This window comes from Myotis nattereri (genome assembly GCF_964212035.1).
Source record: "Myotis nattereri genome assembly, chromosome: Y".
Classification (NCBI taxonomy): Eukaryota; Metazoa; Chordata; class Mammalia; order Chiroptera; family Vespertilionidae; genus Myotis; species Myotis nattereri.
This window is the reverse complement of record NC_138094.1, coordinates 2,305,250-2,326,283: the sequence shown is the minus strand read 5'-3', so window position 1 is coordinate 2,326,283 and position 21,034 is coordinate 2,305,250. Positions and strand designations below refer to the sequence as shown.

At 55.3% G+C, this 21,034-nt stretch overlaps 1 protein-coding gene across 1 annotated transcript in view; it reads right to left on the bottom strand.

Annotated features, from left to right (window-relative positions):
- Positions 1 to 1,123: 1,123 nt before the first annotated feature.
- The window catches only part of LOC308512216 (steryl-sulfatase-like), a 226,934-nt gene continuing 207,023 nt past the window's right edge, over positions 1,124 to 21,034 (bottom strand). The window contains exon 10 of the mRNA XM_081082014.1: positions 1,124 to 1,698. Coding sequence (XP_080938140.1) covers positions 1,682 to 1,698 — 17 coding nt within the window. The 3' untranslated portion in view covers positions 1,124 to 1,681. The remainder of the gene's footprint in view (positions 1,699 to 21,034) is intronic.

Sequence of the window (21,034 nt, the reverse complement as noted above, 5' to 3'; positions counted from 1 at the left end):
TGTGCGTGTGCCAGGGCCCTCGCCCGGGAGGGAGGCACCTAACGGTCACCGTGGGGTGGGCAGAGGTGCTGGCAGAGTGTGGGCCTCCCCGACGGTGGGGGAGGCAGGGTGCCCCCCGGGCCAGATGCCTGCAGAGGAGGACCCTAAGCTCAGGCACCCTGGGCGGCAGCAGGAATGGGTGCATTTTGAGCTCGATGACCAGGGTTTGGGAGAGCCTTTCCCTTCGAGCCGGGGCCTGGGGGTGGGGACCTGGATCAGGCCACCTGCAGACTGAGGACATCACCCAGGGCCCGTACACCCTCACCCACTTGGAGACCAGCCTGCACTATCCGGTCAGACGTCGAGTTAACTCACCCCGAGCACCGTGGCGGGAATAGACCACACGGTTTCGCGGGCCTCACACGGACGGACGGACGGACGGTCGGACGGACAGACGGACGGACGGACGTTCCCCACCCCAGCTGCGTTAGAGGGAAATTCACGCTCCGATGAGCTGGGGATCCGATGGCGGGGGCCATCTGCAACACGCAGGCAACACCCTCCCGGTCCAAGAAGCTGCTGATGAAAAAGCAAAATAACAGCCTGGCTGGTGTGGTTCAGTGGTTGGGCGTCGACCTAGGAACCAGGAGGTCACGAGTTCGATTCCCGGTCAAGGGCACATGCCCGGATTGCGGGCTCCATGCCCAGTAGGGGGCGTGCAGGAGGCAGCCGATCCGTGACTCTCTCTCTCTCTCTCCTCATGGATGTTTCTCTCAACCTCTCTCCTTCCCCCTTTCTTTCTGAAATCAATCATCATAGACATTAAAACAAAAATTTTTTTTAAATAATGCTCTGATTTCTCTCCTGACCGTATAAATCTCTCGCCTTTTACTAAAAAGAGAAAGCACCGATTTCTGCAGGTGGATGTTACGATCTTAGCAAGATCCCCCTCCTACAATCTCTGGCCGACGTCCCCAAATTTAATCATTTTTCCATTTTCCGTCTGAGGAGAGAGCCCAGGACACGACCACTGCCGCTCAAGAACGCCTCGTCAATGTGACATCAAACGCCAGGAGACCCTCGCGTGACCAATGGGCGCGACCCAAAAACTACCCCCCAAAAAGCACGCATTTGCCGGTTCCATCTGCGGATTTCTTCATCCTTTTTTATTTTTTTAAATATATTTGTATTGATTTCAGACAGGAAGGGAGAGGGAGAGAGAGAGAGACAGAAACATCAGCGACAAGAGAGAATCACGGATCGGCCGCCTCCTCCATGCCCCCGACTGGGGATCGAGCCCACAACCCGGGCATGTGCCCTTGACCGGGAATCGAACCCGGGACCCTTCAGTCTGCAGGCTGATGCTCTATCAACTGGGTCGCACCAGCAGTCGGACATCCCCCAATGGGTCCCAAATTGGAGAGGGTGCAGGCTGGGCTGAGGGCACCCCCTCTCCTGTGCACGAATTTCGTGCACCGGGCCTCTAGTGTTTTAAATAAATCCAAGTGTAGATATGTTAACAGTCACAGGACCTTCGACATCCTGTAGCTCGCACGGCCGACGTTGCAGACAAACGGAGACACAGGGTTATTTGCCCAAAGACGTGAGGCGATCAGCCGCAGACTGGACGTGAACACCAGCTCTGGGTGTGGTAGGAACGGAAGAGGGAACCATTCCGACTCGCACGATCCATGTGTCGGCGTCAGTCCACACGGAAATCTGGCGGATAAAATGCCACCCGTGAAAACATTTGTGGAAAGCATTTCACCGACAGCTCTTTCCACAGAATACAATGTGCAACCATGAACTTGAATGCGATATCTTTCCGGTTAGAAAAAATACGTCTTTATGTCCACTTTTAAAAAAAATCAGGTCTTCAATGTTGCATTTACAACGTCTGGCATCTTAAAACACACTCCTTCAGCCCTGGCTGGTGTGGCTCAGTGCCTAGAGCGTCAGCCTGCGGAATGAAGGGTCCCGGGTTCGATTCCGGTCAAGGGCACATGCCCGGGTTGCGGGCTCGATCCCTGGCCCAGGTCGAGGTGCATGCAGGAGGCAACCAATGGATGTGTCTCTCTCACATCAATGTTTCTCTCTCTCTCTGTCTCTCTCCTTTCCTTCCATTCTCTCTCTCTAAAAAAATAAAAAAAATAAAAATCAATGGAAAAATATCCTCACTTGAGGATTAACCAAAATCAAACAAAAAACCATACTCCTTTAAATTCTGTGATTTTAGGGTCTCAACGAACCCACAGAGGTGAACTTCGTCTGACCAACATTGGCAAATAAATTCGTCTCCAAGCTGGAGGACTGGCCTTCGAAAACAGCTATTTCTACCAACATGGAGAAAAGATATTGCTGTTGGCCTGAACTACAATTTTATTTCTAAACTAGAGGCCCGGTGCACAAATTCGGGCACCAGTGGGGTCCCTCGGGCCGGCCTGTGGGATGGGGCCGAAACCGGCTCTCCGACATCCCCCGAAGGGTCCTGAATTGCGAGAGGGCACAGGCTACGCTGAGGGACCCCACGGGTGCACGATCGGGGCCTGGGAGGGACGCGGGAGGGCATCCAGGGCGTGTCCGGCCCATCTCGCTCAGTCCCAATCGGCCGGACCCCAGCAGCAAGCTAACCTACCAGTCATAGCGTCTGCCCCTGGTGGTCAGTGCACGTCATAGCGACTGTTCAAATGTCTGCCCCTGGTGGTCAGTGCAGGTCATAGCGACTGTTCAAATGTCTGCCCCTGGTGGTCAGTGCACGTCATAGCGACTGTTCAAATGTCTGCCCCTGGTGGTCAGTGCACATCATAGCGACTGTTCAAATGTCTGCCCCCTGGTGGTCAGTGCACATCATAGCGACTGTTCAACTGTCTGCCCCCGGTGGTCAGTGCACGTCATAGCGACTGTTCAACTGTCTGCCCCCGGAGGTCAGAGCACGTCATAGCGACTGTTCAAATGTCTGCCCCCTGGTGGTCAGTGCACGTCATAGCGACTGTTCAAATGTCTGCCCCCTGGTGGTCAGTGCACATCATAGCGACTGTTCAAATGTCTGCCCCCTGGTGGTCAGTGCACATCATAGCGACTGTTCAACTGTCTGCCCCCGGTGGTCAGTGCACGTCATAGCGACTGTTCAACTGTCTGCCCCCGGAGGTCAGAGCACGTCATAGCGACTGCTCAAATGTCTGCCCCCTGGTGGTCAGTGCACGTCATAGCGACTGTTCAAATGTCTGCCCCTGGTGGTCAGTGCATGTCATAGCGACTGTTCAAATGTCTGCCTTCTGGTGGTCAGTGCACGTTATAGCGACTGTTCAAACGTCTGCCCCCTGGTGGTCAGGGCACGTCATAGCAACTGTTCAAATGTCTGCCCCCTGGTGGTCAGTGCACGTCATAGCAAGCGGTTGAGCGGCCTTAGCATATCATCAGCATATTATGCTTTGATTACACTTAGCATATTAGGCTTTTATTATATAGGATGTTTTTTTTATTGATTTCAGAGAAGAAGGGAGAGGGAGAGAGAGAAACATCGATGATGAGAGAGCATCATGGACCAGCTGCCTCCTGCACACCCCACACTGGGGATGGAGCCCGCAACCCAGGGATGTGCCCTTGACCGGGAATCGAACCCTGACCTCCTGGTTCCTAGGTCGACACTCAGCCACCGAGCCACGCCGGCCACGCCCGTGCGCTTGTTAGCAATCCTAACGCCTGTGGGTTCACCTTACCCGCCAGGACGTACGGGCCATAGTCTGATCCTGCAGGGGCAGTGCTCACCCCCATGTCAGCGAGGCCGATGTCCCTCCTAATTCCTCGCTGGGGTCAGGGGAGCCCAGGCCCCTCGTAACTGCTTTGGGGGACGAAGGTGTCCCTCTCCTCCCAGGCTGGCATCTGAAAAACACATCCCAGCCCTGACAGGTGTGGCTCAGTGGCTAGAGCGTCGGCCTGCGGACTGAGGGACCCCGGGTTCGATTCCGGCCAAGGGCGTGTACCTTGGTTGCGGGCACATCCCCAGTGGGGGGCGGGCAGGAGGCTGCTGATCCATGTTTCTCTCTCATCATGGATGTGTCTGACTATTCCTCTCCCTTCCTCTCTGTAAAACAATCAATAAAATATATTTAAAAAATATAAAGAAAGAAACACGTCGCAGCAACCACTGGGGGAACATGAGGGAAGCATTAAGCTTTTTCCTCCAGACGCAGCCCCGGGGACACCACGACACCACGGAGGAAGGCGGGATTGCAGCCCCGGGGACACCACGACACCACGGAGGAAGGCGGGATTGCAGCCCCGGGGACACCACGACACCACGGAGGAAGGCGGGATTGCAGCCCCGGGGACACCACGACACAGCGGAGGAAGGCGGGATCACATATCGGGTGACACTTTCCCCCTGAGTGGCTGTGAGATTGCATCTAGAACAAACAACCCCGCCAGCACACAGCGGGCGCCCGAAGGGAAACCATTCGGCTCTCGGGGGGTGGGTGGGTGTTGGGGGTCAGGGATCGGGGTCCGCCCCAGCTCCTTCTGTGCTCCCACGGAATGACATGTGGGTGACCCGTCGGATGGAGCCCTGCGTCCAGGTAGGAAAACCGCGTTCCCCTCCGGACCCACTTAAGACGACGCCCAGGTCGGCTGACACACGTGGGAAGGGCCGCGGGCCTTAGGAATGGCCGAGGGGTTGTATTTCCTTAGGAAGTCAAAACAGCTCTGGGAGGATTCAGGCCACGATCAGGATCAGGCTCCTTGGAGAAGCAGTCTGTCCTGCGATGTCAGCGGGTTTTCATCACGTAGGAATCGGACATGCATCACAGTTATATATTTTTTTAAAAATATATATTTTTTTATTGATTTCAGAGAGGAAGGGAGAGGGTGAGAGAGAGAGAAACATCAACGATCGGAGAGAATCTGATCAGACACCATCGACCTATATGACCCAGGAGGTCACGGGTTCGATTCCCGGTCGGGGCACACGCCCGGGTGGCGGGCTCGATCCCCAGTGGGGGGCGTGCAGGAGGCAGCCGGTCCATGGTTCTCTCTCATCATGGATGCTTCTATCTCTCCCTCCCTCTCCCTTCCTCTCTGAAATCAATAAAAATATATTATTTTTAAAAATAAAAGAGGTGCACTAACAAAAACCACCCCAGTGGGAGCCAGTGATTGGGGTTTGCAAAGAGGTGGGGGTCTGCCAAGAGCTGGGAGTTTGCAAAGAGTTGGGGGGGGGTAGCAAAGGGCTGGGGGTCTGCAAAGAGCTGGGAGTTTGCAAAGAGGTGGGCGGGGTAGCAAAGAGCTGGGAGTTTGCAAAGGGCTGGGGGTTGCAAAGGTTGGGGGTTTACAAAGGGCTGGGGTCTGCAAAGGGCTGGGGGTATGCAAAGAGCTGAGGTTTTCAAAGGGCTGGGGTCTGCAAAGGGCTGGGGGCCTGCAAAGGGCTGGGGTCTGCAAAGGGCTGGGGGCCTGCAAAGGGCTGGGGGCCTGCAAAGGGCTGGGGGCCTGCAAAGGGCTGGGGGTCTGCAAAGGGCTGGGGGTCCTCAAAGGGCTGGGGGTCTGCAAAGGGCTGGGGGCCTGCAAAGGGCTGGGGGCCTGCAAAGGGCTGGGGGTCTGCAAAGGGCTGGGGGCCTGCAAAGGGCTGGGGGTCTGCAAAGGGCTGGGGGTTTGCAAAGGGCTGGGGGTCTGCAAAGGGCTGGGGGTTTGCAAGAGGCTGGGGGGTTGCAAAGGGCTGGGGGTCTGCAAAGGGCTGGGGGTCCTCAAAGGGCTGGGGGTCTGCAAAGGGCTGGGGGCCTGCAAAGGGCTGGGGGCCTGCAAAGGGCTGGGGGCCTGCAAAGGGCTGGGGGTCTGCAAAGGGCTGGGGGCCTGCAAAGGGCTGGGGGTCTGCAAAGGGCTGGGGGTTTGCAAAGGGCTGGGGGTCTGCAAAGGGCTGGGGGTTTGCAAGAGGCTGGGGGGTTGCAAAGGGCTGGGGGTCTGCAAAGGGCTGGGGGTTTGCAAAGGGCTGGGGTTTGCAAAGGGCTGGGGGTCTGCAAATGGCTGGGGGTCTGCAAAGGGCTGGGGGTTTACAAAGGGCTGGGGGTCTGCAAAGGGCTGGGGGTTTGCAAAGGGCTGGGGGTTGCAAAGGGCTGGGGGTCTGCAAAGGGCTGGGGGCCTGCAAAGGGCTGGGGGTCTGCAAAGGGCTGGGGGCCTGCAAAGGGCTGGGGGTCTGCAAAGGGCTGGGGGTTGCAAAGGGCTGGGGGCCTGCAAAGGGCTGGGGGTCTGCAAAGGGCTGGGGGCCTGCAAAGGGCTGGGGGTCTGCAAAGGGCTGGGGGCCTGCAAAGGGCTGGGGGTCTGCAAAGGGCTGGGGGTCTGCAAAGGGCTGGGGGCCTGCAAAGGGCTGGGGGTCTGCAAAGGGCTGGGGTTTACAAAGGGCTGGGGGTCTGCAAAGGGCTGGGGGTTTGCAAAGGGCTGGGGGTTTGCAAAGGGCTGGGGGTCTGCAAAGGGCTGGGGGTTTGCAAAGGGCTGGGGGTTTGCAAATCTGCCAGACCGAGGCCTCCCCGACTTCATCCCCCCCAATCAGCCCGCCTGTCGGTGTGAATCACTGCTGTTGTGAGATTTTGTCCGGATGAAAGGCCGTGTTGGAAACTGTACGACCCTCAGATTTCGTTGCTTTTCCTTCTCTGACAAACTTGGATTTGATTCCTCGCGATGAACTGGGAACAGACCCAGTTCAGATCAAACCCAATCAAGCTCATGGGACAAGCCTTCAATCCTTCTCTCTCTCTCTCTCTCTCTCTCTCTCTCTCTCTCTCTCTCTCTCTGTCTCTCTCTCTCTCTCTCACAAGCTGGCTTCCCCCACCTACCAAGACACACACACACACACAAACTCCGAGAAGCATAAACAACGATATTGATGACAAATGCGGAAAGGACGTAGAATTGGTCTCATTCTATTCACCAGAAAAAAAAAAAGATATAAAATATACCTGAGATGATTGATACGCACACAGACGTTCTCTTTCCTGGGCTTATCTTAGCTAAATAATGTATTCTTTAAAATGTATATATATATATTTATTGATTTCAGAGAGGGAGAGAGACACATCGATGAGGAGAGAGAATCATGCATCGGCCGCCTCCCGCACGCCCCCACCCGGAGATCGAGCCCACAACCCGGGCCTGTGCCCCGGACCGGGAATCGAACCCTGACCTCCTGGCTCACAGGTCCACGCTCGACCACGGGCCCAGTTCCCTCTGTCCAGCTCCCCCACCCCCCCACCCCAGTCGTGTCCTCACGGGCTAAGGAAAGAACCACACAGGGAAATTTGCAGGCAAACAGCGAGGTTAGTATCCAGGATATTTTTTCTCGCTGCGATGGTGGGTCTCCGAGGGTCAGGAACCGGCCAAGACGTGAGTCACGGGCGTCCGGGGTGTGCACTGCGGTCATTCTCCCCGTCTTCTCGGCGTCTCGGCCACACTCACTCACGCCTCGTTCCTGTGCCCATGTCACGGAGAGCCGGGAAACCGGCCAGGAGCTGTCTCCGCAGATGCATTTCTACCCGTGAGTGGAAATTCCATCATTTTTCCACGTCCTGGTCGTCCTGGCTCAGAGGCAGGGTGCCCGCGGGGCTTGCAGGCGGCCGCTCCAAGGACAGACCCGGGAATAAATTAACCCGAGGAGGCCTGATAAGGGCCTTTTTTTCCTCTTTTTTTTTTTTTAAATTTCCTGGAGATTCTGGGGGAATCATGAAGCTTTGATTTCCTCGGGAAAAGATGAAATTCATTGCAAATGCCCCGCAGTTTGGGGAGAAGAAAACGAAATGGACTGGCCTGGCTGGTGTGGCTCAGTGGTTGAGCGTCGACCTACGAACCAGGAGGTCAGGGTTCGAGTCCCGGTCATGGGCACAGGCCCCGGTTGCAGGCTCCATGCCCAGTAGGGGGCGTGCAGGAGGCGGCCGGTCCATGATTCTCTCTCCTCATCATCATGGATGTTTCTCTCCCTCTCTCCCTCTCCCTTCCTCCCTAGGCCTGACCGGCGATCAGGGCCGATCCGTGGGGTGACCGGCGGGGCAATCGGGGGGCCCCGCTGGCACCCGCCTTGGCTGGCCAGGCGCCTGCGAGCTGGGGGGCAGCTCCCGCGTTGAGCATCTGCCCCCCTGGTGGTCAGTGCACATCATAGCAACCGGCTGTTCCGCCGATCATTCTGGCGTCTGCTCTATTTGCATATTAGGCTTTTATAATATAGGATTTTTGTTTCCTCCTCACCCGGGGATGTTTTCCCATTGATTTATTTTTTAGAGAGAATGGACGGTGGGGGGCGGGGGAGAGACAGAGAGAGAGAGAAACATCGATGTGAGAGAGACGCACGGATGGGTCGCCTCCCGCACACACCTGGGCCAGGACTGGGGACCCAGCCTGCCTCCGAGGCCCGTGCCCTCGGCCTGGAATCGAACCCGGGACCCCTCAGTCCGCGGGCCGGTGCTCTACCCACTGAGCCACACCGGCTACGTGGTCAGGGCTGAATCCCACATTCTCAAACGTGAGGCGTGGGGCACGGCGCTCAGGGTCCGAGAGCAAAGAGGTGTGTTCAGAGCAGCCGGTTCGGGTAAAATCTATCAAACTCGGGCTGAGAAGGGGACCTACGATACGGATGGACGGCCCGAGAACAGACCCGGATGGAATGGGGGAGGGACGGAGGGTATGTCGCTGCCTACGGCGCCCACAAGCCGCTGTTTCGGCCGAAGGGCACGTGGTTTTCATGCATCAGAAACAGACAGATGGGGATTCTGCATGAGGGTACGTGTCGCACTCAACGGCGGACACGGCCAGATCCACGAGGTTCACGTGTCCGTGGGCCGCACGCAAACAAAGGCTTCCCTTTCCATAGACACGTAGGTGTGTTCCCATAGAGACGTGCTGAAGGCAAAGGGCTGAAATACACGCGTCACCGGTCACGTAAAACAATAGCACATTTTAGTATTAACATTTTCCCTTGAACATGAACCAACCAGACACTGGATAACGGCACAGATGAACAGGCACAACGTTCTCCAAAAGCGAGATATTTCCCGCTGCGCACACCAAGCAAGTCCGTCCGAGACAAAGGACGAGGCCGTCGGCTGCTAAAGCATTCGCTGCCAGTATCAGCGGAGAGAGATGGCGGCGCGCCTGCGCGTAAGGCGCGTGAGGGGAAGGAAGGCAACACGATGAGAGCCATCGGTCATTAGCGGGCATTGTCGTTCGTGATGAATAATGATGTATAACAGGATATTGTAAAAATTAAGAGACGAAATTTGTATTAAAACATTTCTTACATAGCGTTCCATAGGCTGGGCTGCAAAAATATGACGTGTACTGACCACCAGGGGGCAGTCGACTGGTTTACCAGTTGCTATGATGTGCACTGACCACCAGGGGGCAGACAGTTGACTGGTCGACCAGTTGCTATGACGTGCACTGACCACCAGTCGACTGGTCGACCAGTCGCTATGACGTGCACTGACCACCAGGGGGCAGTCGACTGGTAGACCAGTTCGCTATGATGTGCACTGACCACCAGGGGGCAGTCGACTGGTTGACCAGTCGCTATGACGTGCACTGACCACCAGGGGGCAGACGCTCTGGCTGGTAGGTTTGCTTGCTGCTGGGGTCCGGCTGATCGGGACTGAGCGAGATGGGCCGGACTCGTCCTGGAACCCTCCCACAGTCCCTCCCTGGCTGGCCAACCTCCCACGTCACCCCCTCCCAGGCCCCGATCGTGCACCCGTGGGGTCCCTTGGCCTGGCCTGCACCCTCTCACAATCCGGGACCCCTCAGGGGATGTCAGAGAGCCGGTTTCGGCCCCATCCCGCTGGCCAGGCCGAGGAACCCCACTGGTGCACGAATTCGTGCACCGGGCCACTAGTTATTTTAATTATAATAATAATAAAAAGAAACCAGAAAGCAGGCAGCTGGAGGGGCGAAGCATCCGGCCGGCCACCGGGACTCAGAGCTGAGGGAGAGAGTGCCGAAGACGCGGGTTTGAAACCGGGGCCCCAGTGGAATTGGGGTGGGACACACATCCCTTTCCCACCTCCTGGGTACCCGGGTGGCACCGTGTACCATTTCAGTCTGAGGCCAGCGTTGGAGGCAGGGACAAGTGTGACTGATCGCTGACAATCCCTGGACCTACTGTGCGCTGATGTCCCGGAGAGTGTCAACACGTCACCAGGCGTGACAACCCGTGAGGCCGCCTCGGGGACCTGGGGGGTTGGCCGGCCGCCCCGGGCGCTTTTAGGGTGACGTGCTCAGTCATTTTTGTTGGCCTGGCTTCGCAGGTCCCCCGCGAGGAACCGTTGGCACGGATGCAGGAATTCAGCCGTGTCTTTACCCAAGATTTTCTCCTTTGTGGGGGGCAATCGTGGATAAACCTTTTCCTCCCACTGTGAGGCTGTCGGCTCATTTATTCATTTGTGTTTATATTTCCATTCATTTCAGAGAGAGGATCATGGACGGGCTGCCTCCCGCACGCCCCACACTGGGCATCGAGCCTGCAACCCGGGCGTGTGCCCTTGACCGGAATCGAACCCGGGACCCTTCCGTCTGCAGGCCCACGCTCTATCCACGGAGCCAAACCAGCCAGGGCCTGCGTAGTTTTTTAATCAACAAAGAAAACACATTTATGTACAGAAAACCCAACAAAGCCTGGCCGGTGTGGCTCACTGGCTGAGCGTCGACCTATGAACCAGGAGGTCCCGGGTTCGATTCCTGGTCAGGACACATGGCGGGGTTGTGGGCACGATCCCCAGTAGGGGGCCGTGCAGGAGGCAGTCTCTCTGTGATTCTCTCTCATCATGGATGTTTCTCTCTCCTCCTCCTCTCTCTTTCTCTCTGAAATCAATAATATATATATATATATATATATATATATTTTAATTGAAGCATTAGGAATCGCCAGTCATTCTCCGAGGATGCTTGGGGAATGCCTGTACGTGCCCTGACTGGGGATCAAACCCGCAACCTTGGCGTATCGGGGTGGCGCGCTCCCCAACTGGACCTACTGTGCGCTCACACCTGTGATAGACCCTGATGGGGGAGCTGCCCGGACAGGGCTGTTATGACTGAATACAATTCTTCATGACTCGCCAAAACCAAAGACAAATGTGAAGTCAGGCAAGGGGAGGCGGGAACATCCTAGCAGACATCCCTCACGCGGCCAGTTCCCCACCTGGACCATCTCCTGGCAGCATCTCCCGGGCTGGGGTTCGAGGAACGGATGCCACACTCGCCAAGACCCCCGAATCCCAGCGACGCCTTTTATTGAGTGCGGCCGTGCCGCCTCTTCAGCCGGGGCTGGCTGATTTCACAGGCGCTGGGGCCTTGGCACCGACATTCTATCCTATTCGCTGCCCCGAATGCCTCCGGGTGCTACCCACCCGCCCGCGTGCAGGAGCTGGTTCTTGTCATTTCACACGGGCACCTTCCACCCTCAGTGGTACAGAGTGAGCCGCTGGTGCCCAAGATAAATTCCTGACGGGGGAGAGAGTCATCTTCTGGACCTACTGTGTGCTCACACCTGTGATAGACCCTGATGGGGGGGAGAGACATCTTCTGGACCTATTGTGTGCTGGTGCCTGAGATAAATTCCTAATGGGGGAGGGAGAGTCATCTTCTGGACCTACTGTGTGCTCATACCTGTGATAGACCCTGACGGGGGGGTGGGGGGCGACATCTTCTGGACCTACTGTGTGCTCATACCTGTGATAGACCCTGACGGGGGAGAGAGTCATCTTCTGGACCTACTGTGTGCTCACACCTGTGATAGACCCTGACGGGGGGGGAGAGACATCTTCTGGACCTATTGTGTGCTGGTGCCTGAGATAAATTCCTAATGGGGGAGGGAGAGTCATCTTCTGGACCTACTGTGTGCTCATACCTGTGATAGACCCTGACGGGGGAGAGAGTCATCTTCTGGACCTACTGTGTGCTCACACCTGTGATAGACCCTGACGGGGGGGAGAGACATCTTCTGGACCTATTGTGTGCTGGTGCCTGAGATAAATTCCTAATGGGGGAGAGAGTCATCTAGACCTACTGTGTGCTAACACCTGTGATAGATCCTGATGGGGGAGAGAGTCTTCTTCTGGACCTACTGTGTGCTCACATCTGAGATAAACCTGACAATGGAGAGAGTCATCTTCTGGACTGACTGTGTGCTCATACCTGAAATAAACTCTGATGGGGAGAGAATCATCTTCTGGACCTACTGTGTGCCGGTGACTGTGATAAACCCTGACAATGGAGAGAGTCATCTTCTGGACCTACTGTGTGCTGGTTCCAGGAATTAGAAATTAAATGTTTGTTGTTGCTCTTCATGCTTAGTCTGTGCAGCATGAATGCCATGGCCCAATGGACCAGGAGAAGGCAGTCACTCTGTACCTGGGTCCCATCACTCATTGAAAGCGTAGAAACTGGGACCCACGAGTACTTTCATCCCGTGGACATCTCCCTCTCTCCCCAGGCAGGAGAGCAACGCTGGCCATCTAATCAAATGTTGAAAAAGGGAGGACTCAGGACAAGAAAGTTTTGTTTCCAATTCAGTCAAACCCAAAATATAATCTCCCAACAAAGCGGAGGGGCAGCCATTTGGCTGTTCCAGCATTTTCTGAATTTTATGTAAGACTCACTTGGCTCTGCTGTGACCTATGGCAGCCAAGAGCCATTAGAACGCAAAAGAGGGTTTTGCAAATATTTGAAGTTAATTCACAAGGTCAAACGTCGGTGGACTTTACGGAGTTAGAAGCCAGCCTGTGAGCAAGAAGTAAAATATATACTGCACAAACGGCTCCCTTGAAGTTTCCTCCGGCCACGGCCATCGTAAAAATTCCAAATTTCCTGACGCCAAACCCAACACGCGGCACCTGGCGAAGAGGCCCCGTGTTAAACACACCCTGATGTTTATTTTCTGTAACGTTGAAGCCGGCAACGTCGGCCCAGACCGCTTAGAACCTTCCAACGTTACTTCACTTCGAAAATATGCAAGTGGACGTGTATCTGGTCCCACAAATGTCTGTATTATTCCTTGAAGCATAACTGAAGATCTTTTTAATATATATATATATATATATATATATATATATATATATATATATATTGATTTCAGAGCAGAAGGGAGTGGAAGAGAGAGAGAGAGAGAGAGAGAGAGAGAGAGAGAGAGAGAGAGAATGAATCAGGGATCGGCTGCCTCCTGCACACCCCCTACTGGGGATCCAGCCTGCAACCCAGGCAGGTGCCCTTGACCAGGAATCGAACCCTGACCTCCTGGTTCATGGGTGGATGCTCAACCACGGAGCCACGCCGGCGGAAAATGCCCCATCTTTAAAACCCCTCAAACCCAAGGCCCGGTGCGTGCTCTTCTAAATAATACATTTAATTACATATATACATATAGTCCCAAAATTCACGCAAGAAGTAATTTTGATAGAAAACACAGGTTTCTAATTAAAAATTGTAAATTTCTTATTGATGCATAAAGGGCACAGTCTAGGGTTTATGGATGGAATAGCCCACCGGGTCCATGGCCTCCCCGGCTTTGCTGGCACAGACGCAAAGCCGCGGTCTCCATGGGTCTTCCCTGTCCCTGCTCCTGGGCCGTCATTGGTCCTTGGTGATGCTGATCGAATCGAAGGGATTGACATCCAAGGGCAACAGATATTAGAATCTGACTCAATAAACCGAGTAAAATTAGGCTTTTATGTTTTTTGTTGTTGTTAATGCTCACGCAACATTCAAATCTTGCATGAATTTTGACACACCCTTTATGTGTGTGTGTGTGTGTGTGTGTGTGTGTGTATATATATATATATATATATATATATATATATATATTTTTTTTTTTTTTTTTAAAGAAGCTAGCTTTAACATAAAGCATGGGCTCCTACGCCCTGGCTGCATAAAACACTCAGCCATGCGCACGCACGCACCTGTCCTCATGCCCTAAGACACAGACGGTGGCCACCATACCTCCACCGGGATGGAAACGCTGCAAGAAGACCCCAGTGGCATCGGGGAGGGGAGGGGCATCGGACGGCGCCCGCCCCGGGATTCCTCGCTGCCAGGCACGTGGCCCCAGATCCCCTTCCAGGGAGGAACAAATTCCTCTCTGTCCCCACAGACGCAGCGTTGACAGGCCTGCTCAGCGCCTCCCGGCCCTTGAATGGGTCCTCACAGCAGGCTTGGGGAGCCGGCACATTCCTCAGGGGTTTAACTTTTCTTACAAACTCCCACCCCTTCTCTGTCGGCCCTGAATCAGGCCCGCCAGGCGGGTCACTGACAGCAATTCCATTCGTGATCACAGCCTCCTTCCCCCGGCACCTGCCCCCAGCCCACCACACAGCTCAGGGAATAAAGGCACTGACAAGGCCTGTAAAGTAAGAGGGTTCCACAGCCACAGAGGAGGCGGCTTGATCAAGCGATAAAAGGTAGACAGGATGCCCCAATGGTGTGACTCGGTGGCTGAGCATCGACCTAGGAACCAGGAGGTCACAGTTTGATTCCTGGTCAAGGCGTGTGCCCGGGTTGAGGGCTCCATCCCCATTAGGAGGCAGCCGATCCATGATTCTCTTTTACCATTGATGCTTCTATCTCTCTCTCTCTCTCCCTACCTCTCTGAAATCAATTATATATATAGGATAAAAACCTACTATGGTAAGTGTCCAGTTCATCCGGTCGTCCATTCAACCAAACCGTAATATGCTAATGAGATGCTAAGGCCGCTCAACCGCTCGCTATGACGTGCACTGACCACCAGAGGGCAGACACTCAGACCAGTAGGTTAGCTTGCTGCTGGGGTCTGGCCGATCGCCCCTCTGAGTGCACGAATTTCGTGCACCGGGCCCCCAGTGTATATATTAAATGCAACTGCAAATGGAAGGCCCTCCCAGGGCCTGCAGCCCATCGCCCTCCTGGCCGCTGAGGCTGCCCACGCCCTCATCGAACACGCGGGTTCCGCCTCCCTCCCACCGGCCACGTCCTGATTCCCGTCATGGCTGAATCATCGCGTCTGTTTCCTCCACCGAGACGTTCCACGAAATCTCCCCATGAAATCGTGTTCTCTCTCCTTCGCCTTTTTTTGGTTTGTTGGTTAATTCTCACTCGAGGATATTTTCCCATTGATTTTCAGAGAGAGAGTGCAAGAGAGAGAAACATCGATGTGAGACAAACACATGGATGGGTTGCCTCCTGCTCGCGCCCCGACCTGGGCCCCGGCTGGGGAGGAACCTGCTACCGTGGTACCTGCCCTTGACCGGGAATCGAACCCGGGACCCTTCGGTCTGCAGGCCGACGCTCTATCCACTGGGCAACACTGGCTGGGACTCCTCTCCTTTGCTCACAAGTTGAGCAGAAATTCCCCTGCTCGCCCCACCAAGGCCAGCCTCCTGCTCTCATCCTCCCACTGGCCACCATCCATCGCTTCTGACAGCCAGACGGGGAATGTGGGAAACAGAAGCCGCCACCCCAATCAGACTCCCGCCCACAGCTCTCGCCCCTGCCTCTGCTTCCCTCCAGTTCCTCCCTCAGGTTCACCGTATCGAATTCTGTGCCCTCCGCCACGACATGTCATCTCCACCTGGCAGCCAGAAGATGACTCTCTCCCCCGTCAGGGTTTATCTCAGGCATCAGCACACAGTAGGTCCAGAAGATGACTCTCTCCCTCATCAGGGTTTATCTCAGGCATCAGCACACAGTAGGTCCAGAAGATGACTCCCTCCCCCATCAGGGTTTATCACAGGTGTGAGCACACAGTAGGTCCAGAAAATGACTCTCTCCCCCATCCGAAGCTAGCACAGGCACCAGCACACAGTAGATGACTCTCCCCCATCAGGATCTATCACAGGTGCAAGCACACAGTAGGTCCAGAAGATGACTCTCTTCCCATCAGGGTTTATCTCAGGCATCAGCACACAGTAGGTCCAAAAGATGACTCTCTCCACCGTCAGGGTTTGTCTCAGGCATCAGCACACAGTAGGTCCAGAAGATGACTCCCTCCCCCATCAGGGTTTATCACAGGTGTGAGCACACAGTAGGTCCAGAAAATGACTCTCTCCCCCATCCGAAGCTAGCACAGGCACCAGCACACAGTAGGTCCAAAAGATGACTCTCTCCACCGTCAGGGTTTGTCTCAGGCATCAGCACACAGTAGGTCCAGAAGATGACTCTCTCCCCCATCAGGGTTTATCTCAGGTGTGAGCACACAGTCAGTCCAGAAGATGACCCCATCAGGGTTTATCTCAGGCATCAGCACACAGTAGGTCCAGAAGATGACTCTCTCCCCCTTCAGGGTCTATCACTGTTGTGAGCACACAGTCAGTCCAGAAGATGACCCCATCAGGATTTATCTCAAGCATCAGCACACAGTAGGTCCAAAAGATGACTCTCTCCACTGTCAGGGTTTATCACAGGTGTGAGCACACAGTAGGTCCAGAAGATGACTCTCTCCCCGTAAGGGTTTATCTCAGGCACTGGCACACAGTAGGTCCTCACGTCCCCCCTTGGTGTCCCCGAGGCCTGCGGCATTCCCACTCCCACACGACCTCAGATTTCTTCTCGCAGGGACCCTAGAGCTGGTAGCCGACCGCTAACTTGAAACGCATTTCCCAACCCCTCCTTCTCCACCCACCCCCCCCCGCCCCCAATTAGGCAAATAATCGAATAAGAGCCATTGTAAAAGCCAAGCAGGCGTTTCCAAAAGCAATGTCTGCTGGCTTGGCCACAAAATATGCGTAAAGGTATGTCGAGAGCCACAACAAAGCAAATACTTGCCGGATGGGCCAACAGCCCCTCAGACGTGCCCCCGAATTCCTTTCCCAGCACCTGCGGCTGCCCCATGGCCGGCCCATCCAAGAGCACAGCAAGCCCCGGATACGATCATGTGCTCCCCAACTCCTCCCGTCCATGCACAGCAAATTTAGTAAAAATATTCCGTGACTGAGAGCTTAGGCCCCCTCCCCAGGCCCAAGCCGGCAGTCGGACATCCCCCGAGGGCTCCTGGACTGCGAGAGGGTGCAGGCCAGGCTGAGGGACCCCCCTGAGTGCACGAATTTCATGCACTGGGCCTCCAGTAAAAACAGATATTTAAAAATTTTTTTAACTTCCTTAGAATGATAATGTGTGATTTCTTTATTTTAAGTATATTTTAAAAATTAATTTTAGGGAGAGAGGAAGGGAGAGGGAGGGAAACACCGATGTGAGAATGAAGCATTGATCTGCTGCCTCATGCTCGCCCCCTACTGGAGGGTCAGGAGGGTGAGTCCCAGGGAAAGCCCGCCCAGACCCAGGCAGCAGGGGGCGCTGCATTCTGACGGAATTGAATGCCTGGAGGCTTCAGATAGCACCACACCCAGGTAGACACCCAGCAGGGGTGCGGATGGAGGGCTGATTGGGCCCGGAGGTAACGGGTGCCCGCAGCACAGGTGTGAGCACACAGTAGGTCCAGAAGATGCACACCAGCTGGGCCTGCACAGACAGCGGGCTGTCGGAGGAGGACGGTTAGAAGGAGAGCGGACAGGATGCGCCTCCACCCCGTCTGGGAGCCGGGGTTCCCAGGGCCCCCTCCCTGGGCCTGGGCGGCTGGCCACTCCGATTTGCATTTGAATCCCCACCCGGGAGGGCAGAGGGCCAGCTCTCATCTCACGTCAAGTGGAGATCCAAGTTGGCCACGGTGTCCCAGCTTCGGGCCGTTCCAAGGGGACAGACAGACAGACGGACGGACTCCAGGTTTCCGGAGGGGATGAAGCTGCCCAGTCCTGGGAGGTGGTCAGAGCGAGCCCCCAGCCAAGGCGGCCGCCTCTGTAGCTGACCTGAGGCGGCCTCCTGCCTGGGACCAGGCATCCCAGCATCCCCCGGGGTCTATACCTGCAGGCCACCACCCAGCTACATTCAGGAGGGCTCCGCACACCTGGGGAGCATTGCATGAATAATAATAATAATAATAATAATAATAATAATAATCTATACATATAAAAACCTAAGCAGCCATCCGGCCGTCCGACCGGTAGCTATGACGCGTACTGACCACCAGGGGGCAGACGCTCCTACCGGTAGCTACGACGTGCACTGACCACCAGGAGGCAGGCGCTCTGACTGGTAGCTACGACGCGCACTGACCGCCAAGGGGCAGACGCTCCGACGGGTAGCTACGACGCGCCCTGACCGCCAGGGGGCAGGCGCTCCGACCGGTAGCTACGACGCGCACTGACCGCCAGGGGGCAGGAGCTCCGACCGGTAGCTACGACGCGCACTGACCGCCAAGGGGCAGGCGCTCCGACCGGTAGCTATGACACGCACTGACCGCCAGGGGGCAGGCGCTCCGACCGGTAGCTACGATGCGCACTGACCACCAGGGGGCAGCCGCTCAACGCAGGAGCTGCTGAGTTGCGGTGACTTGGCAGCAGCGGTTCTTGGGCGACGCACCCTGAACCAGAGAGGAGGGAGCCCCTATCTGGGGTGCGTCACCCGAGAACCGCCCTCTCGCAATCCAGGACCTCTCAGGGGATGTCGGGGAGCCAGTTTCGCCCCAAACCCCAGAGGCTAGGTCGAGGGACGCCACCTGCTGAAAGGACCCTGCTCACTCCACAGACGTCCTTTGAGCCACGGCGCCACCCCAGGTACGGCTGGCCTGGGAGGTGGGGGCGTGGACCACAGGAGGTTGGCTTCAGGGCGTGTCCGGCCCATCTCACCCAGCCTCACCTCGCCGGCCACCTTCTAATTAATTTCCTTTCGATCTGTGCACTGGGCCACTAGTTATAATAATAACAACAACAACAACAACAATAATAATAATAATAAATTCCAGAAAGCTAAGGCATTATTTTGCCATTCGGGTGCCCTTTAAAAATAACTGTACTGAAAATAAGAATTTGATGCTCAACAGCAAAAGTTCAAACTATATATTTCTCTAAAATATAGAAATGAGCCCAGCCGGTGTGGCTCAGTGGTTGAGCATCGACCTAGGAACCAGAAGGTCCCAGGTTCGATTCCTGGTCAAGGGCACAGGCCTGGGTTGCGGGCTCGATCCCCAGCAGGGGGCGTGCAGGAGGCGGCCGATCCAAGACTCTCTCTCATCATTGATGTTTCTATCGCTCTCTCTCCCCCTCTCCCTTCCTCTCTGAAATCAATAAAAAAAATGTATAAAAATTTTTAAAGGAAAAAAAAAAAACTGTCCTAGAAATAAGACTGGGATGTTCAACCGCGAAAGTTCAAACGATTCATTTTTCTAAAATATGCGAACGAGGCGAGTCGCCAGGAGACGTCACCACGAACACGCGTGTTTGCCGTCACGCTGGTGGGCGGGGGGAAAGCGCATTTTTAAACCAAGAAATCAAGAAGCTTTGCGTGAAGAGGGAGGGCAGGGCATCAGGCAGCCTGCAGGGGGGTGGGCGGGCCTGTTCCACGGTGGCACAGCGCCCCCTGCTGGGCCAGCTACACGCTTTTCGGCAAATCTTTATTTAAAAAAAAAAATTATTCATTTTTCAGAGAGGAAGGGATAGAGAGTTAGAAACATCGATGAGAGAGAAACATCCATCAGCTGCCTCCTGCACCCCCCACCCCCCGGGAATGTGCCCGCAACCCAGGTCCATGCCCTTGACCGGAATCGAACCCGGGACCCTTCAGTCCGCAGGCCGATGCTGGCCCAAGGGAGCGATTTTCTACAGCAGAAACCATGCAATGTGGACGCTCACCACCAGGGGGCGCTGTTACACAGCCGGAGCCGTGCAACTCTGCACTCCCGGCACCGGGGGGCGCCCTTATACAGTGAGAGAGCATGCAACTCTGCACTCCCAGCACCAGGGGGCGCCCTTATACAGTGAGAGAGCATGCAACTCTGCACTCTCAGCACCGGGGGGCGCCCTTATACATTGAGAGAGCATGCAACTCTGCACTCCCAGCACCGGGGGGCGCCCTTATACAGTGAGAGGGCATGCAACTCTGCACTCCCAGCACCGGGGGGCGCCCTTATACAGTGAGAGAGCATGCAACTCTGCACTCCCAGCACCGGGGGGCACCCTTATACAGTGAGAGGGCATGCAACTCTGCACTCCCAGCACCGGGGGGCGCCCTTATACAGTGAGAGGGCATGCAACTCTGCACTCCCAGCACCGGGGGGCGCCCTTATACAGTGAGAGAGCATGCAACTCTGCACTCCCGGCACCAGGGGGCGCCCTTATACATTGAGAGAGCATGCAACTCTGCACTCTCAGCACCGGGGGGCGCCCTTATACATTGAGAGAGCATGCAACTCTGCACTCCCAGCACCGGGGGGCGCCCTTATACAGTGAGAGAGCATGCAACTCTGCACTCCCGGCACCAGGGGGCGCCCTTATACAGTGAGAGAGCATGCAACTCTGCACTCCCAGCACCGGGGGGCGCCCTTATACAGTGAGAGAGCATGCAACTCTGCACTCCCGGCACCAGGGGGCGCCCTTATACAGTGAGAGAGCATGCAACTCTGCACTCCCGGCACCAGGGGGCGCCCTTATACAGTGAGAGAGCATGCAACTCTGCACTCCCGGCACCAGGGGGCGCCCTTACACAAGATTCCTGGGAACAGTTGGTGTATTTTTATTTTTATTTTAAGACACAGCACAATGCCATCCCTCCTGAATACAAAGAACACTGCTAAGCCCATAATAGCAGCTCAGAGAGGCCCTTTAATATTGAGAGGCCGCGTGCAGAGGGAAAGAAATGATCATCGTTCGGTGATTTTTTTTAATCCGGACACACTGTTATCCAATCTTTGGCAATTGGAGACGCTGTGGGATTTATCCGTCTTTTGTAAATAACTGAAGAAACACCGCGGCCTTGGGTTGTCATTATCTCCACGGCCATCAGAAAAATCAATATGTCACGTCACGTCGGGAAAAGGAGTTTTTTTTTTTCTGAAGGTCCCTTCTTTGGGCGCGAGAAGCATGTTTTCTACACAGAAAAGACGATAGACTGGCTCTCTCTTTTTTAAGTTTTATAGTTTACATTTCTTATGCTACTCTTTTTTCCTCTGGTGGTTTGTAAGTGTCATAAAACCTTGGTGAAATATCGAGGTGCTTTCACTGAGAAAATCGCCGTT